Source organism: Felis catus, chromosome C1, assembly GCF_018350175.1.
Source record: "Felis catus isolate Fca126 chromosome C1, F.catus_Fca126_mat1.0, whole genome shotgun sequence".
In the NCBI taxonomy this organism is placed as follows: Eukaryota; Metazoa; Chordata; class Mammalia; order Carnivora; family Felidae; genus Felis; species Felis catus.
In genome coordinates, this window is record NC_058375.1 from 6,790,805 (window position 1) to 6,814,053 (window position 23,249).

Genomic DNA, 23,249 nt, shown 5'->3' on the forward strand with positions numbered 1-23,249 from the left:
ATTTGCCGACAGTGCCCGCGGCGCGGCGGCCCCGGCCCCGCCCCCGGCCGGCGCCCCGCCCCCGGCCCCGCCCACGCCGGCCCGCTGTCCGGGCCCCGCCCCGGGCCGCGCCCCTCCGCCGCTGCCCCGCTAGCCCGCTCCGCGCCGCGGGCCTGCCCTCAGGCCCCTGCGGGCTCGGCGCCGCCGCCGGGAGGCTCGAGTAGCGCCGGGACCCGCCCGCCGCGTCCCCTGGGCAACCGTCTCCCGGGAGCTCGGGCCCCGCCCCCGGCACCCACACCCGGTACGGAGCCCACCTGTGCGGGCGTCTGCGGGGTCCCAGTGCCCCCCTGCACACCCAGCCCCGCCCAGCGCCGGGCTTTGTCCGCCTGGGGCGATCGGGGTCCAGGGGCGTGGGGGCTGGGGGAGGCGCGCGCGTCCCGGGGCGGACCGGACCCCGCCGGGGAGGCCGAGGCAGGGGGCCGCGCTCGCGTTGTGATTCTCTGGTGCGGGCTGGTTCACGCTCTCCTGCTCTCCCGATCTCCACGCATCCCTTTTGTGCCTCCGGGGCGGGGGCGGGGATGCGGGGTATCCCGCTGCCGTCCTTGATGGGTTGAGCGGGGGCCCTGAGCCGGGCTCCGGACGCGGACGCGCCTGTTCTGGGCGAGCTGTTTACTTGTCAGGGGCCCAGCAGTTGCCGTGCGCATCTTCCCCTCCCCCTGTCCCCGATTCGGGACGGAGCATCCTGCGCCGTGTCGGTTCCTGGCGTTGCCTCGCAAGCTTTGCCCTTGAACCCAGAGGGCTGGAGGGCGGCGGACCCAGATCCCGAGGTCCTGGGCAGCGTTGAGGGCCAGAGCAGAAGACGCACCTTCCTCCGGGAAGAGCCTCCTCCTTGGCCGCCCTCTTGTGAATTCTGCCCCAGCTCCCTGTTTCCTGACCTGAATTCCTGAGGACTAATTCCTTCTTGCCTCCCCTAACTCTTCCTTCTCGCGGCTCCGTCATGCTTTCTGCTTTGTCTTAGCTCGTTTTGAAAGTGCTTTCTCTATAATCGTGTTTCATTTCCCTGTGACGGAGCTGCTGAGTTTTTGTCCTCCTGTTAACTCCATTGGTCAGCAATGGAAGTTATTTCTTCCTTGGCTCTTGGCGCTGACTTCTCATTTCTCTTGGGAAGCCCTTGCCACCTTCCCCTGGATGCTGGGCGAAGAGACCATTCAAGTCCGCGTTCCAAGCAGGGTCCACGGGGTATCCTTCCAGGAATTAGGCTCTCAGCAGTGAGAATGCCAGCTTGGTCCTGGGAAATACATTCTTGGAACAGACACCTTTTCCAGCGGCTTCCCAGCACTGGGCTTTTTGCCTGTGGAGAAGCAAGTGGTTTCAGTTTCCTGCTCCTTAAGAGTCGTCCCTAGCTGTGCCCGGTGGGCTGCAGGCAGGAGTCGCCCCGCCGTGGAGGTAGCTGTGCCCTGGGTTGGAGGAAGGGGCGTGTCCGACTCTTAAAATCCAGCCGGCTCGGCTTCCGGAGCCCAGGTGTCTTCCAGTCTTTGGGGTTAGATTATTCCCAGGAGTGGCCCACGGAGGGAGGAGGGGGGAAGAAATACCACAGATGCGGTGACTGGGCCGCCGTCTTCCCTGCACGCTCACTCTCTTCATCTCCAGGAAGCAGGGATGAGTCTTCCTGTATGATGCAATGTAGGACTTTATTGGGACCTCAAGTTCAGGAGTCTGCTTTTTGCAGCCATTGAGTGGAACTTGAACCCAGGCTCGGCTCAGATCACTTACTTTGCTTTCAAAACCAAACAAAAGCAACAAATAACTCGAAAAACCGATCTGAGTCATCTGTGTGTGTGTATATATATATTCCTGCCTCAGGCACTGGAGGTGCTCCTGTGGTTTGCTTCAGCAGCACCCAAAGGAAGGAGCTGGGGGAGGGGGGGGGCGTTGGCACAGGTGGTTCTCAAGGCTCATCGAGCAGGATGTGATTGGTTTGCAAAACGGAAGCCTAGGTGGGACAGCTGAAGTCCTGTAAGGGAATGCAGAGGCTTGTGAGACTTCCTCTTTCAAAAATTTCATTCATTCATTCTTTCTCTCTCTCTCTCCTTTTTCTCCCCCCCCCCCCCCCAGACAGATAAAGGAGCTGAGAGTCAGGTGGGGGCGGAATGGTGCTCAGTGATTCCAAAGCATCTTTGATCTGCCAGACCGAGGGGCCTTTGCTGCTGGCCATTCTTGGACCATTCCAGAGAGGTAGGTTGGGTGATGAAGCCAAGCGTGTGGGCAAAAAGGAGATGCGATTTTGCAGAGAGCTTAGGAAGGTGAACAGAATCCTCCCTCCCTGACTCTCCGGTCAAAAGGAGAACCTCTCGGTAGGACTAGAACGCCGAAAGGAACACAACAACCCAGATGTGTGCTAGGAACCAACACGAGGAGTCGGACTAGACCTCGGCCAGCTCCCCAAGGGAGGGATGTTGCTGCCTGCATAAGGAAGCGGGGGAGGGGGGCGGCTGTGCTCCGAGCCCATTATTAAGCTGCAGCATTTGGGATTTGACTTGCTTCAGTCGTGGTAGAGTTGGGCTGGCCTGTCCGGGGAGAGAAAAATGAAAACACTCTTCCAAAGGAAGCGTGTGGAATTGTGAGAACTCAGCATTGCTTCTCAAGGCGTCTTTAAGGTAGGGGCACTTCTGTTGCTCCAGAGAGTTGACAGTCACTCTGTCAGTAAGACAGTAGTCCTTGGAGCCTCTCGGATGTTTGCTGGGATATGAATGTAATCCTTTCATCGTGCAAATGAAGATACTGAGGCCAGAGATGGACACTGGCTGAGTATTAGCTGAACACACACCCCCTGCTTTGGGACCTGGGGCTAGCTGGGTATGGTTAGCTCCCCCGATCGGTAGTCACAGTCCCTTCTGCAAGCCCTGGGAGTGCATATGTACTCCCCGTCTGCAGAGCACATTCCGCCTTACCTGGTGCTTGAACAACTACTGTCGTTTCTGATGGGAAGGTGCACAGGGTTACAGCACATGGTGTCATCCTTGGAAGATTCCCCCTGGCCCCACGCCAGCCTCATTTTCTCTCTATCTTCATCAGTACTCTCCAGGCTTCTTTGTTTAGTGTGGAGATCTTTAAAAAGATCAGAATACTGGGTCAGCTGGGAGGCTCAGTCGGCGAAGCGTCGGGCCTCGGCTCAGGTCATGATCTCGCAGTTCGTGGGTTCGAGCCCCGCGTCAGGCTCTGTGCTGACGGCTCGGTGTCTCCCCGTCTCTCAGCCCATCCCCCGTTGGCCCGCTTTCTCTCCTTCTCAAAAATAAATAAACCTGGGGCGCCTGGGTGGCGCAGTCACCTTCAGCTGGCGTCGACTGGCGTCCGACTTCAGCCAGGTCACGATCTTGCGGTCCGTGAGTTCGAGCCCCGCATCAGGCTCTGGGCTGATGGCTCAGAGCCTGGAGCCTGTTTCCGATTCTGTGTCTCCCTCTCTCTCTGCCCCTCCCCCATTCATGCTCTGTCTCTCTCTGTCCCCAAAATAAATAAAAACGTTGAAAAAATAAATAAATAAATAAATAAACCTTAAAAAAAAGATCAAAATATAAGCAGAATTTTGACCTATAAAGTAGATGAAAACAGAGCGCCCTGTGGTACAAGTAGAGACTGGCCTAGGATGTCCACTCAGCCCCCTACCCCCCTTCTGCCACCCTCTGAAGGTCTTGGGGTTGCCTCTGTGGAACTCGCTGGAACGTGGTAAAAAACCACGGACTGTGTAAACCTCCATAGGGGGGTTCTCTTCTACACACCTGTTTACACCCCTGTTTTCAATAGCTTGATTCTTGTTTCAGAAGATGCCTTTTTTTTTTTTTTAATTTTTTTTTTCAACGTTTATTTATTTTTGGGACAGAGAGAGACAGAGCATGAACGGGGGAGGGGCAGAGAGAGAGGGAGACACAGAATCGGAAACAGGCTCCAGGCTCTGAGCCAGCAGCCCAGAGCCTGACGCGGGGCTCGAACTCCCGGACCGCGAGATCGTGACCTGGCTGAAGTCGGACGCTTAACCGACTGCGCCACCCAGGCGCCCCAGAAGATGCCTTTTAATAATTGTTAACGCTCACGCTTTTTTATTAATTGAAAAATACCTGTTATCTGTTGAAAGTTTGCAAAAAAAAAAAAAATGAGCATAACTCTTTTATAACCCTGCCCTCCCCATCCCTCGGACAACCATTGTCTCCTGGATGCAGTATCCTCCCGCAAACCCCCCAGAAAGCCTTCTATGTGCCTCTCTTTGGACACTTGATTTTTATGTATTGTTAAATATTATTGTGAACTTCCACGAAAACGTAGCTGACTGCGTGCATATGTTTATCCTGGCCCTGTTTCAAAAGCCCACTAAAATGAGATTAAAGGAATAAAAAAGGAATGAATCCTTAAGGATACAGAGCAGGAGATAGGATTGAGGAGGAGGATGTGAGTAAACACTTTCAGAGACAGAAAGCAGGCCAGTGAAAGAGATGGAAGGCTTGGAATGTTGAATGTCCTGGGCTGTGGGGGGAGGAAGGCCCGTGGGTCCAAGGACCCACCAAAGGCCCAAGAGTGGGGCTGCAGTGTTCCCGATGATGGGGTGCAGGGTGGGCTGGAAGAAAGATTGACTGAAGGTGTCACAGCAACGGACCCCTCCCTCAGCCCACATGGCCAGGTGGCTCCCTCCTCCGTCCCAGCAGGAGACGGTCGTTTTCTCCCAGGTCTGCTGAACTAGGGCAGCTCAGGCCTAGCCTGGGGTGGAGAGCAGTTGGGGGTGGGGGGGGTGGGGGAATAGGAGGAAGCACTGTACTGAGAACAGGAAGATTCGGTGAAAGTCTGTGTACTGAACAGTGAGACCCTCTCCTGGCGGGCTCCCAGAACACGTCAGCCTAGTTTCTACTCTTCTGCAGTCAGGGCCTTGAAGAACTTCTCTCTGAGGAAACTGACCTCACAAGACAAAAGGACCCTCAAATACTGACTCCGTGGGAAAGCTAGCTTGCTATTTTGTCATTTCACAGCAACGCCTGCCAAGCGACTGGCCTTACCCGTGCACAAATAGCTTTTGGTGCCTCTCTCTTAAATTTGAATGGGCAGCTCTGGATTATCCCACACAGAATAAAGCCTCTAGCATGAAAGACAGGGACCGAAACAAACAGAAAAAAGGGAGTCAGAAGTCATTAAACATGGTTGTTTAAAAATAGGAATGCTCCGGGGCGCCTGGGTGGCTCAGTCGGTTGAGCATCTGACTTCAGCTCGGGTCATGATCTCACAGTCCGTGAGTTCGAGCCCCACGTCGGGCTCCGTGCTGACAGCTCGGAGCCTGGAGCCTGCTGCGGATTCTGTGTCTCCCTCTCTCTCTCTGCCCCTCCCCTGCTCTCTCTCTGTTTCTCTCTCTCAAAAATAAATAAACATTAAAATAAAATGTTAAAAAACTATGAGAGTAGAAGCAACATTTTCAATAGAATGGAGTTGGAGATTGAAAGATAGAGTTCTAGAAAGTAGAACAAAAAGACTTGAGAGATGGGAAACAGGAAAGAAAATGAAAGAAAGCTGGAGAATCCATTCAGAATGCCCAATATCCAATTCATAGGAGGTCAAGACAATGAAGGGAGAAAAATGAAGAAGAGGAAGTTACCAAACTACAGGAAAAAATTCTAGAACTGAAGGAGCTTCTACATTAAGAGTCTCTGAGTAGTAGTCAACAATGAATAATAAAAGACATACAAATAAAAGCAAAGTATGTACTACTGGACATCATCATGAACTTTCGAAACTCCAGAGATAGAAATTACCAGAAGCCAACAAGAAGAGGCCACAGATAACAGAATGACACTGGACCTTGCAAAATCAACACCAGAAGCTACAAGACCATGGGGCAACTCTTTTCAAATTTCTAGGGAAGTTAATTCCCTAGCAAGAATTATGTAATTGTCATTCAAGCAAAATAATGGAATAAGGGCATTTTTTAAGATGAGAATTTTCCAAAAAAAAAGCTCTCTGCGTGCACACGCACTTTTGTATCCCTATGCAAGGAGACTACTGGAGATTAGGCTCTACGAAAATAGAGTAAACTGAAAAAGAGGAACAAGTGATACAATGTGTGATTATCTCTTGTTCTCATTTGGCTCAGCTTCCGAATGGCTTTCTGTGTTTCAGCTTTGAGTTTTGTGAGTACAGAGAAAAATACCTAACACCTATCACACCATGGGAACTGAAAAGGACTCATTTCCAAGCTTTCCCTGTAGCCAGCACCTGCGACCTAGACTTCACTGATAACCTGCACCTATGCGGTATTTTGAGAGAGGAGAGGGATGAATCATGAGCTGTATCCGTGGTTATGCTGGTGGCAGCAACGATGGGCTGTGAGGTCAAATTCTTGGCACAGAAGTGGCAGAGGTCCAAACTGGCATTCGGTACTCGGTAAATAGGCAATAGAGGCAGTTTTGCCATCAGACATGCATCATGGAATCCAGTGTACTAAGTTTTCTTTCTTTTTTTTTTTTGCTCGACCTTTTGGTTTTCCTGGAGTTGGTAAGCACTTCATGTTTTTATTTACTATGTTTACTATATTCACCAGTTGTTCCTCAAACTCTCCAACAGAGCTATGAAAATTGCTCATAATGAAGCAAATAAGTCAGGTAATCTGTCAGCTCCTTTCCTGCTTAATCAGTGGGGGTTAGCCTCTTTACTTGCAACCAAGAACTTTGACTGGTGGAGAGAATGGTGAAGAGAGTTCCCTAATAATGGTGAAGCAAAGTTCCAATGCTACCGCCGTGCAGCTCATCTAGAGAGCAGGCAGGCCAGTTTGGAGCAGGATGGCTGAGGACCGTAGGGGGACTGTCTCCAAGAAGAAAAAAAATGAAGATGATGGATTATCTGACATATTTACCACATTCTGGAGTTTTATAGTTCTGTTGGAAAGTCTAGGGAAGAATTACGAATTTGGGTTTTTATAATGTTTATTTATTTTGAGAGAGAGAGTGTGCATGTGTGACTGGGGGAGGGGCAGAGAGAGAGAGAGAGAGAGAGAGAGAGAGAGAGAATCCCAAGCAGGCTGTGCACTGTCAGCACAGAGCCTGACTCAGGGCTCAATGTCATGAATGACAAGTTCATGACCTGACCCCAAACCAAGAGTTGGACATTTAACTGACTGAGCCACCCAGGCGCCCCTAGTTTTGTTTCGTTTTAAGAGAGAGAGAGAGAGAGAGAGACCTGGGGAGTGAGGCAGAGGGGGGTGGGGAGAGAGACAGAGAAAGAGAGAGAATCCTAAGCAGGCTCCAAGCTCAGCGTGGAGCCCGATGACGTGAGGCTGGATCCCATGACCCCGGGATCGTGACCAGAGCCAAAATCGGGAGTCAGACGTTCAACCGACTGAGCCACCCTGTGGTTTAGTTTTGAACAGTGTTTATGTGGTCATAATAATGTAAGCACTGACGTTGATTAACAAAAAATTATCACACAGCTATGTTCAGAACATGGAGGAGAGGACACGTGTGTGTGTGCAGGAAAGCACAAACTCATCTTTTAAGGAAGAAGTTAGAAGTTGAAAAGCCCATCGCCTCTCAGCCTTTTGGCTAAGATCAAGTGTAAAAGTTGAAAACCCATATAAATCTATTAATTAGAAACACAGAGATAAATACTCAAAGAAGCAACCACAATCAGGGGTGATAGGTTTGGATGCTCAGGGCTGGGGGCTACTCCTTTTTTGCTGCAAACATTTTAGTTTTTGTTTTGTTTTTTTATTTTTTTAATGTTTATTTATTTTAATTTTTTTTTCTCAACGTTTTTATTTATTTTGGGACAGAGAGAGACAGAGCATGAACGGGGGAGGGGCAGAGAGAGAGGGAGACACAGAATCGGAAACAGGCTCCAGGCTCGGAGCCATCAGCCCAGAGCCTGACGCGGGGCTCGAACTCATGGACCGCGAGATCGTGACCTGGCTGAAGTCGGACGCTTAACCAACTGCGCCACCCAGGCGCCCCTAATGTTTATTTATTTTAGACAGAGAAAGAGAGACAGAGCATGAGCGAGGGAAGGGCAGAGAGAGAGAGAGAGAGAGAAACGGAACCTGAAGCAGGCTCCAGGCTCTGAGCTGTCAGCACAGAGCGCGAAGCAGGGCTCAAACCCACAAACCGCAAGATCATGACCTGAGCCAAAGTCAGACGCTTAATCGACCGAGCCACCCAGGCGCCCCACAAACGTTTTAGTTTTAATTTTTAAAATCATGTTTGTATAACTTTCATAGATAACGAGCTTCTGGAATAATTATTATGATGTTCAAACCCACTCATATTATAGCTGTTTTCATTTTCGGCATGCTTTCTGAAATGTTTTGTCCACAAATAGGTGTTGCCATGGTAAATGGATGCACATTTTTTGTTTCACTGAACGTGGGGGATATTTGCAGTGCTGTGTAGCATACACAGGTGTCATCTTAGTGACTATATTTTCTCCTAGTAAGTTAATTATGATAGTTTCCCTATTAGTTTTGGTTTTCCACTTTCACAAACAGTCCCACAAATGAATGTCTTTGTATATATCGCCTTGTTTGGCTCTTGACTTACTTCCTTAGGACGGTTCCCGAATTTCCCAAATTGCCAGATTTGAGACCGTGGATCTTTCATTTGATTTTGGCGTGTAGTGGCAGAGGATTCCACTTGGGTGCAGGCCCGTGGCCTTGATGGGTGGGCCGTGAGCTGAACGTGATAAGAGATGGTTGGGATAGAATTTTTTTTGTAGGATAGTTGGTTCATTTTTCTGATGACAGCAGAAGAAGTCAGGAGTCTGTCTCTTGCTTGTTTGTAAATTTTTTTAAGTTTATTTATTTATTTTGTGTGCGAGAGAGAGCAAGAGCTGGGGAAGGACAGAGAGAGAGGGAGAGAGAGAATCCCAAGCAGGCTCCGAGCTGTCAGTGCAGAGCCCTATACAGAGCTCGAACTCACGAGCCATGAGATCACGGCCTGAGCTGAAATCAAGAGTCAGACACTTAACCAACTGAGCCACCCAAGCACCCCTCTCTATTTTTTTTAATTTTATTTTTTATTTTTTAAAATTTACATCCAAATTAGTTAGCATATAGTCCAACAGTGATTTCAGGAGTAGATTCCTTAGTGCCCCTTACCCATTTAGCCCATCCCCCCTCCCACACCCCCTCCCCTAACCCTCAGTTTGTTCTCCATATTTATGAGTCTCTTCTGTTTTGTCCCCTCCCTGTTTTTATATTATTTTTGTTTCCCTTCTCTTATGTTCATCCTTTTTGTCTCTTAAAGTCTTCATATGAGTGAAGTCATATGATATTTGTCTTTCTCTGACTGACTCATTTCACTTAGCATAATACCCTCCAGTTCCATCCACGTAGTTGCAAATGGCAGGATTTCATTCTTTTTGATTGCCGAGTAATACTCCATTGTGTATATATACCAGGTCTTCTTCTTTTTTTAATTTTTTTTTAACATTTATTTATTTTTGAGACTGAGAGAGACAGAGCATGAACAGGGGAAGGGCAGAGAGAGAGGGAGACACAGAATCGGAAACAGGCTCCAGGCTCTGAGCCATCAGCCCAGAGCCCGACGCGGGGCTCGAACTCACGACTGCAAGATTGTGACCTGAGTTGAAGTCGGACACTTAACTGACTGAGCCACCCAAGTGCCCCGATATACCAGGTCTTCTTTATCCCTTCATCCATCGATGGACATTCGGGCTCTTTCCATCCTTTGGCTATTGTTGATAGTGCTGCTATAAACATGGGGGTGCATGTGTCCCTTCGAAACAGCACCCCCGTATCCCTTGGATAAATGCCTCGTAGTGCAATTGCTGGGTCATAGGGTAGTTCTAGTTTTAGTTTTTTGAGGAACCTCCATACTGTTTTCCAGAGTGGCTGCACCAGCTTGCATTCCCATCACCCCTCTCTTTTTTTAATAGAACAGAATTTCCAGAGGACTTTGCCTCTCATTCTTCAATGTCGGTTTGGTCTTCCTCCATTGGGGATTTTTTTTTTCAGTTTTAAATATCCAAATTAAAAGTAACCGTTCTAATTTTTTAAAGTTTATTTATTTTGGTAGAAAGAGAGCATATGCGGGAGGGGCAGAGAGAGAGAGGATGCCAAGCAGGCTCCGCACTGTCAGCACACAGCCCAACGTGGGGCTTGGACTCACGAACTGCGAGATCATGAGCCAAAGTCAAGAGTCGGATGCTCAACCAACTGAGCCACTCAGGTGCCCCAAAAGTTACTGTTCTATTAAATCATATGGCTTCAAGGGAGACACATTTAAAATGGGAGAGAGTAAAAAGAAGAAGAAGAAAACAAAGAAGGAACTGAGGGAGGCAGAAGTGGATAGACAAGGAGGCAAGTTCCTGTCCTCGGCTTATCTGCCAAGCAGACGTGGGGAAGCCTTTTGCACGATTTCACGTAACTTATCACATCCATCTCGGCCTTCACCCCTCCCATCCCGTTTTCTTCTGTGACAGGGGCTCACGGTATCAGACAACCCTCCAGACAAGCCCTTCCTTCCTAGTCTTGGGCATGGTTCTGGGGATGTCTGACTTGGCTGGCCTCCGGCTTCTGGAGACTTCCCTCCCATCCCTTCTTTGGATACATGTTCCTCCTCCAACTGACCACCACTGGACAGTGGCTTCGCAATAGAGGGCAGAGGACAGCAGAGGCACCGCCCGCGTGGCAAAGGCCTCCCGTTTGCTGTGGCTGACGTCCCTTTCCTGGGGTGCGGAGACCCTTTCTGCCCTCAAGACTGTGGTGGCCTCTGGGGGTGGAGGATGCCTGCTGGTCTGGGGCCTCCCAGGGAGACACATTGAAGTGGTTTTCCCGGAAGATTCTGTATTTTGGGAGATCTGCACATCTGTCCTAAAACTGCACCTGTTGGGGGACGCCGGGCCACTCAGCTTTCCTTCTGGTCTATAGCTTCCGTTCTCTCTCAAGAAGATTCTTAAGGACAGGAAATTTCAGGGCTGGGTTTCTGGGATGCCTGTTCCTCGGTTGTTAAGGGCAGAGGATCGGGGTGTTTTGTGGCAGGTAGGGCCCAGGCTTTCCCTCGCGAGTCTAGCCCCGCCAGCTCTTGCCTGGGGACCTGGCCTCATTGCTTTCCCACTTCCATTCTTGGCTCCCTCCCTTCCATTTTCCTCACGGCAGCCAAAGCAATTTTTGTAAAGCATAACGTCAGGCCATATCAATCTCCTGCCTGAAACCCGCTGGTGGCTTCCCGCTGCGGTGATAAGAAAACCTGGCTCCTCACGGTGGCCACAAGGCGCTGCAGGCCTCCCTGCCTCTCCAGTCATCTCCCCTCCTGGTCCTGGCCTCCAGTTGCCTGGCCTCCTGCCTCAGGGCCTTTGCACTTCCTGTTCCAGCTGCCTCAACCCTACGTCCTGGATCTCTGCCTGATCTTTCTCATCCTGTGGGCCTCAATTCTGACCTGATCTCATTCGAGCACCCTTCCCTGACCCGCCACCCAGAGGAGACCCCCCCCACAAGCCCCTTTTATTACCTTCCACCTCTTCTCTGAAATCATCTTGTTATTCATTTTTCTTTTTATTTCCTCATTCATTTTTGTTTTCTCCTGTTAAACTAAAAACTCTGTAAGATCAGGGACGGTGCCTGTCCCGTTCATTCCCTGATGGGCACAGTCCCTGATGCTCAAAGACATATTTGCTGAATGAATGAATGAATAGGACCCGCAGCCTGCATGCCCCTGGGCCGAAAAGGTCCCCCCACGTTCTTCTTCCCGAGGGTCCCCAGGAAGATGTGGTTATTGAATCATCTCTGGGCGTTCCCTGGCTGCCAGAGCAGCGGGTGGATTCTAGAAAGCTCTTTTAAGACAAACACCCAGGAGCTCCACTGGGAAGCGGGGCCTCTGGGTAAAGCCCCTTTGGAGTTTGCCTCTGAGGTGTCCTCTCTCCACATAAGTTAGGCAGCAGGAGAAACAGCCATTTCATTCTCCACAGCAGAGAGTCTGGGAACCAGAACACTTATTAGAAGGACTATTTAGAGGCTGAAAAGTACCTGAAAATAAGCCCGGGTCAGGAGGCACAACCAGACTCTGCTCTGTTCAGCTTGATGCAGAAGGCCGGCCCCTGTGGCTCCCTGTCCCTTGTCAGGGTGACTGCTGGTCTCCTTACCTCCCAGCCGGGGTTGATGGTAGACATCGGACAATGTGTGTAACCACCTTCTAGACGTTTCTGAGACGCCTCTTGAGCTCTTTGGCTTGTAACCTTCCTAGAGTTAAATGTTTTGTCCCAGAGTTAAAAGAAAGGAGCACCTCTCTCTCCGGACAGAATCCTAGCAATGACCCCGGGGGACCCTTAGACACTCACTCTAGCGCAGCATGCGGAGGAAAGGAAGGTACGCGGCGGGTCTTGGCCCAGGCGGCCTCAGGGAGGAGGGCGTTTATTTCTCGGATAAAGCAGGATACAACTTCCCTTCTCCCTGCGGCTGGTCCCCTGCCCAGAGCCTGCTGAGAGTGACTCATGTGTTCCCTGGGGAAGCAGCTCCCGGGGGCATGTGACACGGGCACCAAAAAGCCTGGCTTTACGTTGACCAGGGCTGGGCAGCGCCACCTGCTCTGAGCGGCGGGCACATTTGCCACGACTGCCGGAAAGACGCCGAGCCCTGCCACACCCGGGAGGCACAGGGCGGCTCACAGCCGTAACTAACATGCAATTTCAAAAGTGCAACTCCAAAGGAAAGGAGTGGGAGTCCGGGGCTCGGCACGAGCCACCGGCCAGCAGGTCTGCCGGCCCAGGAGGGGGGCTAGGAGGTGGGCCACCACCCCGTTCCCAGTCTGGAGGAAGCACCATGACCCTGGCACACTGCCTCCCCCGCTCGCCCTCCTCTCTTAGAAATAAGTGGGGGCCCTCGTAGCACGCCCTGCTGCGGGCTGGGAAGGACGGTGGCGCTTTTATGCAATCTTGGGGGAAACTCCCTTGGTGTCCATTCAGGACGCAGAAGGTCAGACCCCTCAGACCTTCGCAGCGGGAGGGACGGCTTCAACCTTGGGCCGCGGAGGGTGCGTCTAGCTGGGCACGTCTCAGAACCGCCGGTGGGCGGGGGATGGTGCGCTGCCGTGGCTGAGACCCTCCGCCTTCCACAGCCGTTCTGGGCACTGTGCTGGCCGGAAGCGGGAAGGTGAAAGGGACTGAGCGACCTGTTGGACGTTTTTCTTTGATCTTTTATTAACGAGTCAGACGTGCACCGAGAAGTCGGCCACAAGAGTCTGGCTGACTGATCACTCACGGCTCATCTTTGGTGGAAGCCACTCTAGTGCCTTGAAGGCGGGCCCGGCCCTCGCCTACCCGCTGTCTCCCGGCCGTCTCATACGCCTCGGTGTGTAGCCCGCTGACCCCAAATTATGCCTTGAGAGCCCCAAAGACCTCTCCCCTAAGCTCCACACCGGGGAGTGCTCCTTGGCTGTCTCCTTGGGGGTTTTCACCACCAAGAGTCCGTATGTCTGAAATGGACATCTCGCCGTTTCATTGCCCCCAAATCTGTTTCTCCCCCACGCTTGCCCATCCAGTGTATTTCCACCACCCCTCCAGTGTCCCAAGCCCGCACCTGACTGTCATCCTTGCTCCTTCCCCCGCGACCCCATCTCATCGGCCCGAGCTCCTACAGAGATCTTGAGCGGCACCCGGGGGGCTCAGTTGAGCGTCTGCCTCTTGATTTCAGCTCGGGTCATGATCTCATGGTTCGTGGGTTCGAGCCCCACACTGGGGTCTGTGCCGATAGTGTGGAGCCTGCTTGGGATTCTATCTCTCCTTCTCTCTCTGCCCCTCTCCTGCTCATTTTCTCTCTCTCTCTCTCTCTCTCTCCAAATAAACTTTCAACAATAGTTGAAAAAATAGATCTTGATGCCCTGCCTTTCTCATCACCGGGGGCACGAACCTCCCTACCTCCCCATGCGCACACTTGCTTCTTTCCAGTTCTTTCACCCTGGGGCTGAGGCATCATTTTGGATGCAAATGGGATCCCCTGGCTCCTTTGCTGAGACCACCCATCACTCTTTGCGTGACACCCAGGCATCTCCCCTGTAAAGGCTCCACAGGACTTGGTCCCTCCTGACCTCTTCAACCTGTCTTATCCCGTGGCCTCCCCTCCCTGCCCCACTCATGTGCTCCAGCGGCAGTGGCCTGCCTCCCATCCTCCCTGGACGCAGTCTGGTTCTCTGCTCTGGGGTCCTCTCCTCGGAGGGGTTTTCCTGGCCTCCCTACAGAGTTCTCCATCACATCGCCATTTGGAGCACTGCCTTCACTGCGTTGGTATAGCGTGTGGTCATTCTTCCTACCTACGATGTGCTTGGGTATTAACGTCTCCCCAGCTGGAGTGTAAGCTTCTCCACCACCATCTTCCAGCACCTCGCACGACTCCTGGAACTTAATAAATACTCCTTGAGACTCATAACATCTCAGACTGAGCCATATGTACAAAATAGCAAATCCGGTAATCCACGAGTGCCAGTTATTTCCATGAGATGACGTGGCCAACGATGATTGAGAACTCCTGCATTCAGATCCAGGAAATTAGCCGGGAGAACCCGGCTTACTGTGGGAAGTGTCTAGAACTTACTGTGGGAAGTATCATGGGCAGCCAATGAGCTCAGCGATACGACCGCCGAAGGACTTCCTTGGGGGGAGGGGCTGAGAGGCTCTCAGACTAAACAGTGGGAGTCTGGTACCCAGAAAATTCTTCGGCAGTTGGCCCGTCAGGCCCCGCCCGCAGCATCTTGTTTTCTCAGAGTACCAAAGTTTGGCAAGAGTCTAAAAACTGTGCCATAGGGAGAACAGTCAGAGGTCCTGAGGCCACCATCCAGCAGCAATAGCCATCAGATGACAACCCCGTGTGCCTCTAGATGGCACTACGAAGATCAGGGTTGGCTCTTAGAGGCAGGCCGGTTTCCAAGGAAAGAACTTGCTAAACACCAGACGCTTCCTAAAACGGAACACGCAGCTGCAAGTGACAAAAAAAAAGAGAAAGAAACACAAAAACAAAAAACTCAAACTGCTCTAAGTTAAAAACAAAAACAAAAACAAAAAAAGCAGGTAAGGGGCAGGGGGAGTTTTTGGCTGAGAGAACTGAAAAGTCCAGGGATGGAGTCTGGCTTCAGGCATGTCTCCATCCAGGAACCCAAGGACGCCTTCAGGACCTGCTTGTAGTCTCTCTTCACGCCGAGCTCTGCTCTCGTCCACGGTCGTCTTTTCTCAGACCGCCCCCACCAAGGGTAGCGAGAGGTGGTCACCAGCAGCCCTAGATGGATATTCTTTCCTGCTACCCCAGGTGGAAATACCCAAAGAAGTCCAACGTCAAAACCCACTGGGCTGACTTGACATTCACATGCTCATCCTGGAATCACTGTAGACAGTGATTGGCTGGGCCTGAGCCCCCTTCCTGGTTCCAGTCCAACCCCTGTGGCCAGGTGGGTCTCAGGCCACGGGAGCGGCCAGGAATGAAGTCAAGCCGTCTGAACCACTGGGACTGAGGGTGTGTGGGGTTTGTGAAAGTCCCCAGCTCCCAGGTGAAGAAACTGACAACTGCCAGTACCCAGAAGCCCCTCGTACCCCTTTCTCCTGGGGCACCTGCCCTCCTTCTGGGGGTAACCCCTGTCTCTTCTTCTGCCAACGTAGATTAGTTCTGCCTGTGTTTGTTCTCCGTGGAGTTGGAACCATGAGCACATACTCTTTTGTGCCTGACCTCTTTTGTTCAGCTTTATGTTTATGAGATTCACTTATACTGTTGTGTGTATTTGTAGACCGTGCATTCTCATTGCTCTGGAACATGCCGTTGGGAGAAGATACCGTAATTTATTTTTCCATTATACTGCTGATACGCACTTGGGAACGTTCCAGTTTGGGGCCATTACAAAGAGCAATGCTGTAGACACTCTTGTTCGTGTCTCTTGGTGCGCGTGTACTCGTGTTTCTGGCGAGCGAACACCTACGGTGCAATTAATTGCTGGCTCACAAGGCACACGGGTGCTCAGCCTTAGTAGACACTGCCAAGAGTAGAGACTTCGCCAAAGTGGTTGTACCAACTTGCGTTCTTGGAGCAGCGCGAAAGCCCCTGGATTAGTCGGTATCTTTGTCGCGTACGTTTGCAGAGAGAGGCGTCAGCTTCATAGAGAGTTCGGGCTTGTTAGCAGCTGCATGTGGGTCCTGGGCCCACAAAGAGAGGGAGGATTCCTGCTGCCTCCTGTCCCACCTCTGGCATTTGATTATGCCCCGCCTGCACCCTCCTGTTCTTTCTTTCTCAGGGATGAGCTTTTTAAGGGCGAGTTTTCCCTTGCATCCCGCACGGGTGAGTGTAGTTGAAGCCTTCATTTCCATAGCGCTAAGGGGCAGAGGAGCAGGGGCGCCTTGGTCTCCGAGCACCCTCCCTTTGGCTGGAGTCTCCCAAGGAGCTCAGGCCACATGTGCTCATCTTGACCTCAGGGTCGAGTGGCCACGGGTTCCCCTGGCTTCCTGAGCGTGGCCACAGGACAGTTAGCATTGTTAAGTGGATTCTCCAGGATTTTTGACTGTCCCCCACATTTTGAATCAAAAAGAAAGCCTTTGGCCTGGTCATTCTCAGAAAGAGGAACCCAAGTAGGATGTGGTTTTACAATCAGAGGAAGTGGATCCCAGCAGTGGTTACAGGGTGATGTGCCCACGTGCTGCAGCTCCGAGCAGATTTAGCACCAGCCGTTCTGGGAGGGGGGAGTCCTGGGCCCAAATGGCAGAGCCCAAGAGAATCTCTCTCTTAAACTAAATTCCTTTCAATTTTTTTTTTTGAATGTTTATTTATTTTTGACCGAGAGCGACAGAGCACGAACGGGGGAGGGGCAGAGAGAGAGGGAGACACGGAATCCGAAGCAGGCTCCGAGGCTCCGAGCTGTCTGCGCGGAGCCCGACGCGGGGCTCGAACCCACAAACCGCGAGATCATGACCCGAGCCGAAGTCGGACGCTTAACTGACTGAGCCACCCAGGAACCCCATTTTTCAATTATTTTTAAAAGTCATCGAAATCTAGGAGGATGTGACCTTCGGGTAGGGAAATATTTTTCTAAAGAATAAAAATCATAAAACACAAAGGAAAATATTTGACCACGTCAACACTGCAAACTTTTGCTCACCAAAAAGACACTAAAAACGGAGTGAAAAGATGACCTGGACCAAAAGGAGACATTTCCAACTCCTTTAATCAACAAAGGAACTGAATCCAGAGTATATAAAAGAAACCCTGTCAACCAATAAGAAAAAGACAACCCCACAGAAAAAAACGGGCAAAAGTTAAAAGCAGGCTATTTGCAGAGGATACAGGGAAATGCAAATTAAAACAACCAAAGAGCATTCTGTGACCATCAGGTTGGCGGAAATGAGTAAATGTGATGACCCCAAGGGCTGATGAAGGAATGGAAGTAAGCAGCAGACCGTGGTGGTGGTGCCATTGCCAACGGGCCCCTACGTTAGTAAAGTTCAAGGTGTTTGGCTCTCTAGGTTATTGTCATGATGTGACAGTTCCACTCTGAGGTGTATATATATATATACACACACACACACACACACACACACACATACCCTGGACCTGTGCTGTCCAACTAGGCAGCCCCCAGCTGCACGTAGCCCTGGAGCACTTGAAATGTGAAGAGTGATGGGGCATCTGGGTGGCTCAGTCCGTTAAGCATCCGACTTCGGCTCAGGTCATGATCTCGCAGTTTGTGAGTTCGAGCCCCGCGTCGGGCTCTGCACCGACAACTCGGAGCCTGGAGCCTGCTTCGGATCCTGTGTCTCCCTCTCTGTCTGCCCCTTCCCCGCTTGTGCTTTCTCTCTCTCTCTCTCTCTCTCTCTCTCTCTCTCAAAAATAAGTAAACATTAAAAAAATGTGAAGGGTGATGGAGGAACGGAATTTCTAAACAATTCGTTTAATTTTAATTCATTCAGATCTGAGAAATGGATACTCCACTCATTTCTTGGAAACCTTTTATCTGCAACAACTTGAGTCTCTGAACCTACTTTTTTAGCTGTAAATGGCATGAAATCTACATATAGATGAGGTATTTCTGATGGAAATCTAGTGCCCAAATTGCAATGTGCTGTAAGTGTAAAATATACACCAGATTTCAAAGACTTAATACCAAACAAAAAAAAAAGTGTAAAATATCTCATTAGTAATTCTTTTTTTTGTGATGACGTTTTGAAGTGACTATAGTTTGGATATATTGGGTTCCATAAAATATATCACTAAACTTAACTTTATCTTTTTACTTAAAAAATTTTTTTTTAATTTTTTAAAAAATATTTATTTATTTTTCAGAGAGAGAGAGAGAGAGAGAGAGAGCGAGCAAGCAGGAGACAGGCAGTGAGAGACATGGAATCCAAAGCAGGCTCCAGGCTCTGAGCCATCAGCACAGAGCCTGACACGGGGCTTGAACTCACAAACTGCAAGATCATGACCTGAGCTGAAGTCGGACGCTTAACTGACTGAGCCACCCAGGCGGCCCTCTTTTTACTTTTTTTTAACGTGGCTGCTGGCAGTTTTGACATTACCCGTGTGGTTCCCGTTGTATTTCTCTTGGACAGCACTCACCCAGACTCTACATATACACAAAGTGAGGTGTATAACGATATGCATCGTAGCATTGTTTGTAATAACCAAAAAGAGTAGAAACAAACCCTGAGGTTCATCAACAGGAGAAGGGGTAAATAAATTGTGGTTTATATACACAGTGAATACCACAGGGGTTCCGGTGAATGAACTTGAGCTACGTGTATAAACCTAACTAACAGAATGTTGACTGGCAGAGAGATTGCAGAAGACCCGCCATTCATAGAAAGTTCGAAAGCACGCACAGATATTGGCAATTTTTCATGGATACATGTTAATGTAATAAGAGTATAAAAACATGCACGGAAATTATAACCAACCAGAATGCAGGTAGTGATAACCTGGAGCAGGGGAGATACAAGATCTTTAACTGTGTCTGCAGCATTTTGTTACTGAAGAGTGGGTATGACTGGGGGCGTTTGGTATATGACTGAGATATTTCAACAAATTGTTTGATGGCCAAAGCCATTTTTAAACCACTTGGTTTCTGGTTAGAAAGTCTCAAAGAACTGCAGCCCCAGGTCCTTCTTGAGTCCTGGGTTGTCTGACCAGGGACCCTGCCATCCCCCGTTTCTGCCAGCTGGTGGCTGTGGCCGGGTCTCCCACTTGTGCGTGTGTTCCTGAGAAAAAATGACTTGGAACGGGTCTGTTGGTGTGTTGAGTTTGGGCCACTGCGGTGAGGGATGCAGACAGAGCGGGTGCCCACCTGTGATGACGGATGAGATGAGGTCTGGGGACAGTAGGAGCCACAGGCCACCCCAGGCAGGACGAAGTCCAGAGGGAGGCGAGCTTTGGGCGCCCACGGGAGGGCCTCCTTCCTGAACATCCCACTGCCAAAGGTCCTGACAATCTGTTTTCCAAAGGATCCCTTCAAAGGATTCATCCAGCACCCTTAGGGTGCCTCATTTTGCCTTCTCTCCCTTTTCAGGACAGCCGGTGTCTTTGGAGTGAAAAAACAGGATGCCCCCTGGGGTTGACTGCCCCATGGAATTCTGGACCAAGGAGGAGAATCAGAGTGTGGCAGTTGACTTCCTGCTGCCCACGGGGGTCTATCTGAACTTCCCTGTGTCCCGGAATGCCAACCTCAGCACCATCAAGAAGGTACGATCCTGGGCGCCTTGGGTGGCTCGGTTGGTTGAGCATCTGACTTCGGCTCAGGTCATGATCTCATGGTTTGTGAGTTCGAGCCCCGCATCAGGCTCTGTGCTGACAGCTCGGAGCCTGGAGCCTGCTTCAGGTTCTGTGTCTCCCTCTCTCTCTGCCCCTCCCCCGCTCCCACTCTGTCTGTCTCTCTCATAAAATGAATAAACATTAAAAAATAATAATAAACGCTTACAGTTAGTGCCCAGCTAGCATTTTGAGTTCAGCTTCCCCCTTTATCAGTGCACGATTACACTCACCAGATTCCAGTGAGAGCTTCAGGGTGTGGTTCCCATGGTGGCCTTTCCTTCTGTCCATGACTGTGCCATCCATCATTTTTCGGAACCACACCCCATCCAAGGCCACTTAAAAGAGTCTTATCTGTCTTCTCTCTTTAGAGCTGTCATCTCAGTAAACATCATCTTTGGAAATAGTTTTTAGTTTTTGTTGAATAATTGTCCGGGTGGATTACTGAGTCAAAGGGTTAGACATCTGGAAAGTATTTGGTAGATGTCGTCTTGTGATCCTTCAAAGGGCTTATCCCACTTACCAAGTGTGGGATTTAATGGGTCACGCCAGAGAGCAAGACCTCAGCTCAGAATTTTAAAAGCTATACTTGGGAGTTGAACACACACAAAAAAGGGAAAGAAGCAAGGGACCGTCTTGGAATTTTTGTTTGGTTTTTGTTTCTCAATCTCCCCTTCCTGGGAGGTTCCTTTAAAAATTAAAAAAAAAAAAGGGGCGCCTGGGTGGCGCAGTCGGTTAAGCGTCCGACTTCAGCCAGGTCACAATCTCGCGGTCCGTGAGTTCGAGCCCTGCGTCAGGTTCTGGGCTGATGGCTCAGAGCCTGGAGCTTGTTTCCAATTCTGTGTCTCCCTCTCTCTCTGCCCCTCCCCCGTTCATGCTCTGTCTCTCTCTGTCCCAAAAATAAATAAAAAACATTGAAAAAAAAATTAAAAAAAAAATTAAAAAAAAATTTTTTTTGTTTTCCATTTCAAAAGTAATATGGACACATTGATTTAGGAAAACGGGAAAAAAACAGAAAAAGGAAAAAAGTCACCTGTGATCCAGCCCTTGTGAGACAACCACAGTTAACAGTTTGGCTGCTTCCTGTTTTCTTTTCTGTGGAGTGTTGCTTTTTGTGATAATTCTGATTACGGACCTTGAGATCTCTTTTTTTTTCTGAGTTAACATTATAACATCTTTTTCATGTGAGTTAACTTTATGTAAATTTCACTTGAAGGGTAATCTTATCTTTCTGAACCAGGCATGCGAGCTACTACAATTCCCACACTGCAGAAATGCAAAACACGTGGGGTGCTGCACACACCCCCGATTTGACTTCAGTTCCTTCATACTTTTCTTTATACCAGACGCCAGAGAGTAAATATTCTCGGCTTTGCTGGCCATCTGATATTTGTCGCAAGCACTCAACTCTGCCAACGGAGGCCCAGAAGCAGCCCCAGACAATATGTAAATGAGTGGGCGTGGCTGTCTTCTAATAACTTGGGAGCAGACCAGGTTTTGCCTGCAAACCAGTCACTTTTGTCAAATCCTGGTCTATACTAATTACTCTGTTTATTAGAGTTGTGGTTTTTGTTTTTTTTAAGAGAGGGAGAGAGAGCACAAGCTCAGGAGAGGGGCAGAGGGAGAGAGAGAGAATCTTAAGTAGGCTCCATACCCAGCACAGAGCCCAACTTGGGACTCGAAATTACTACCGTGAGATCAAGACCTGAGCAGAAATCTGGAGCCGACGCTTAACTGACTGAGCCACCCACGTGCCCCTATTAGAGTTGTTTTTATGGACATGGGCTTGAATTAGATCTGCTGCTCTATACGTTGGGGTTTTTTGTTTTTTGTTTTTCCCACTCACCGTGTGTCTTGTGTCCCTAGATTCTGGGTCATGTCCCTGTACCAATCCCTTTGTGCTGATGGACCATAATTATCCGTCCCCCGTGGAAGAAAAATAGGGCTCCTTTCCCGTCTTCTCTGTGACTCAGTGGTGAACAGTTTTGCAGTAAAGCTTGACTATTAGATGGCTCTCTCAGGGGACCCTGGGGACACCTTGCCCTGAGGCCACACACTGACCGCCTTAGCTGAACACAGCCCATGGAGGGTTTTATGGCTCTCTCAAGTTGTTTGCCTTTTCTGAATTAGTTGCCAACATTTAGAAATCAGGGTGATGAACCCCAGGACTATTAGCTGGAGGTCATGTCTGGCTGGCCGTCTCTCAAGGGTAACATACAGGGGGGACTGTGGACAGGACTTTAGCGAATACCAGGCACCTTCCACAGAAGGGCAGTGATGGTGACCCATGCGGTGCTCTAGGGGTCTGGGGAGGGCAGGGTCGTGCAGGGGAGGGACACCCAGACTGAGGTCAGCCTCCAGCCACCTCCCCGCTCCCCGTGGCCCCGCTCACTTTGGTCGGAGGGGCTGACCGGCCACTGTCCCCTCAGGTGTTGTGGCACCGCGCCCAGTATGAGCCACTCTTCCACATGCTCAGCGACCCTGAGGCCTACGTGTTCACCTGCGTCAACCAGACCGCAGAGCAGCAGGAGCTGGAGGACGAGCAGCGGCGACTGTGTGACATCCAGCCCTTCCTGCCGGTGCTGCGCCTGGTGGCCCGAGAGGGTGACAGGGTGAAGAAGCTTGTCAACTCACAGATCAGCCTCCTCATCGGCAAAGGTGCCCCGCGTGCGGGTGGGCCCTCCCCTCCCTGCCCGGCCCCGCCCCCCCTGTGCGACGGGCCCGCCCCACCGTGTCCCTGCCCCGCCTCCCCTCCCGCCCCCCTCGTTCACTGCACCCTTCCCGCCCTGCCCCGCCCCGCCGTGTGCGACGGGCCCTCCCGGCCCCGTCCCTGCCCGGCCCCCGTGAGTGGTGGGCCCTTCCCGCCCCGCCCCCGTGTGCGGTGGGCCCTCTCGGCCCCGCCCCTCTCCGTCCCCTGGCTGACCCAGCCTCCCCACCTCTCAGGCCTCCACGAGTTCGACTCCTTGCGGGACCCCGAGGTGAATGACTTTCGCACCAAGATGCGCCAGTTCTGCGAGGAGGCGGCCGCCCGCCGGCAGCAGCTGGGCTGGGAGGCCTGGCTGCAGTACAGCTTCCCCCTGCAGCTGGAGCCCTCGGCCCGGAGCTGGGGGGCCGGCACCCTGCGGGTCCCCAACCGGGCCCTCCTCGTCAACGTCAAGTTTGAGGGCAGCGAGGTGAGCCCGCGGTTCCTGCCGGGGACGCCGGGGCCCGTTTGCTGCGTCCAGGCTGCTGTGTCCAAGGGGGGGGTGCTTCCCCGTGACACTTCCCAGTCCTCCGCCCACCGCCCCAAATCCACTCTCCTCCCAGTGACGCCCGGTGGTACTTGTGGGCATCCATGCATGCGAGGATCTCGGCCAAATGTCCCACCCGGCAAGTCGGGTGAGAGGCAGAATGACCAAATGGCCTTGGTCACTGGTCCACTCATTCGTTCAATTCGTTCAATAAGTATTTCTTGGGTGTCAGCCACGTGCCTGCATCAGACTCTGCCCTCGGAGCTCGCGCTGGGGGGAGGGGGCACCTATTACAAATA

At 51.2% G+C, this 23,249-nt stretch overlaps 1 protein-coding gene across 1 annotated transcript in view; it reads left to right on the forward strand.

Moving 5' to 3' along the window:
* Positions 1 to 23,249, forward strand: part of PIK3CD (phosphatidylinositol-4,5-bisphosphate 3-kinase catalytic subunit delta) — a 57,511-nt gene that overhangs the window by 22,894 nt on the left and 11,368 nt on the right. Inside the window, 4 exon segments of the mRNA XM_019836105.2 lie at positions 2,095 to 2,214; positions 19,482 to 19,654; positions 22,150 to 22,378; positions 22,664 to 22,893. Of these exon segments, the coding sequence (XP_019691664.1) occupies positions 19,514 to 19,654; positions 22,150 to 22,378; positions 22,664 to 22,893 (600 nt within the window). The 5' untranslated portion in view covers positions 2,095 to 2,214; positions 19,482 to 19,513.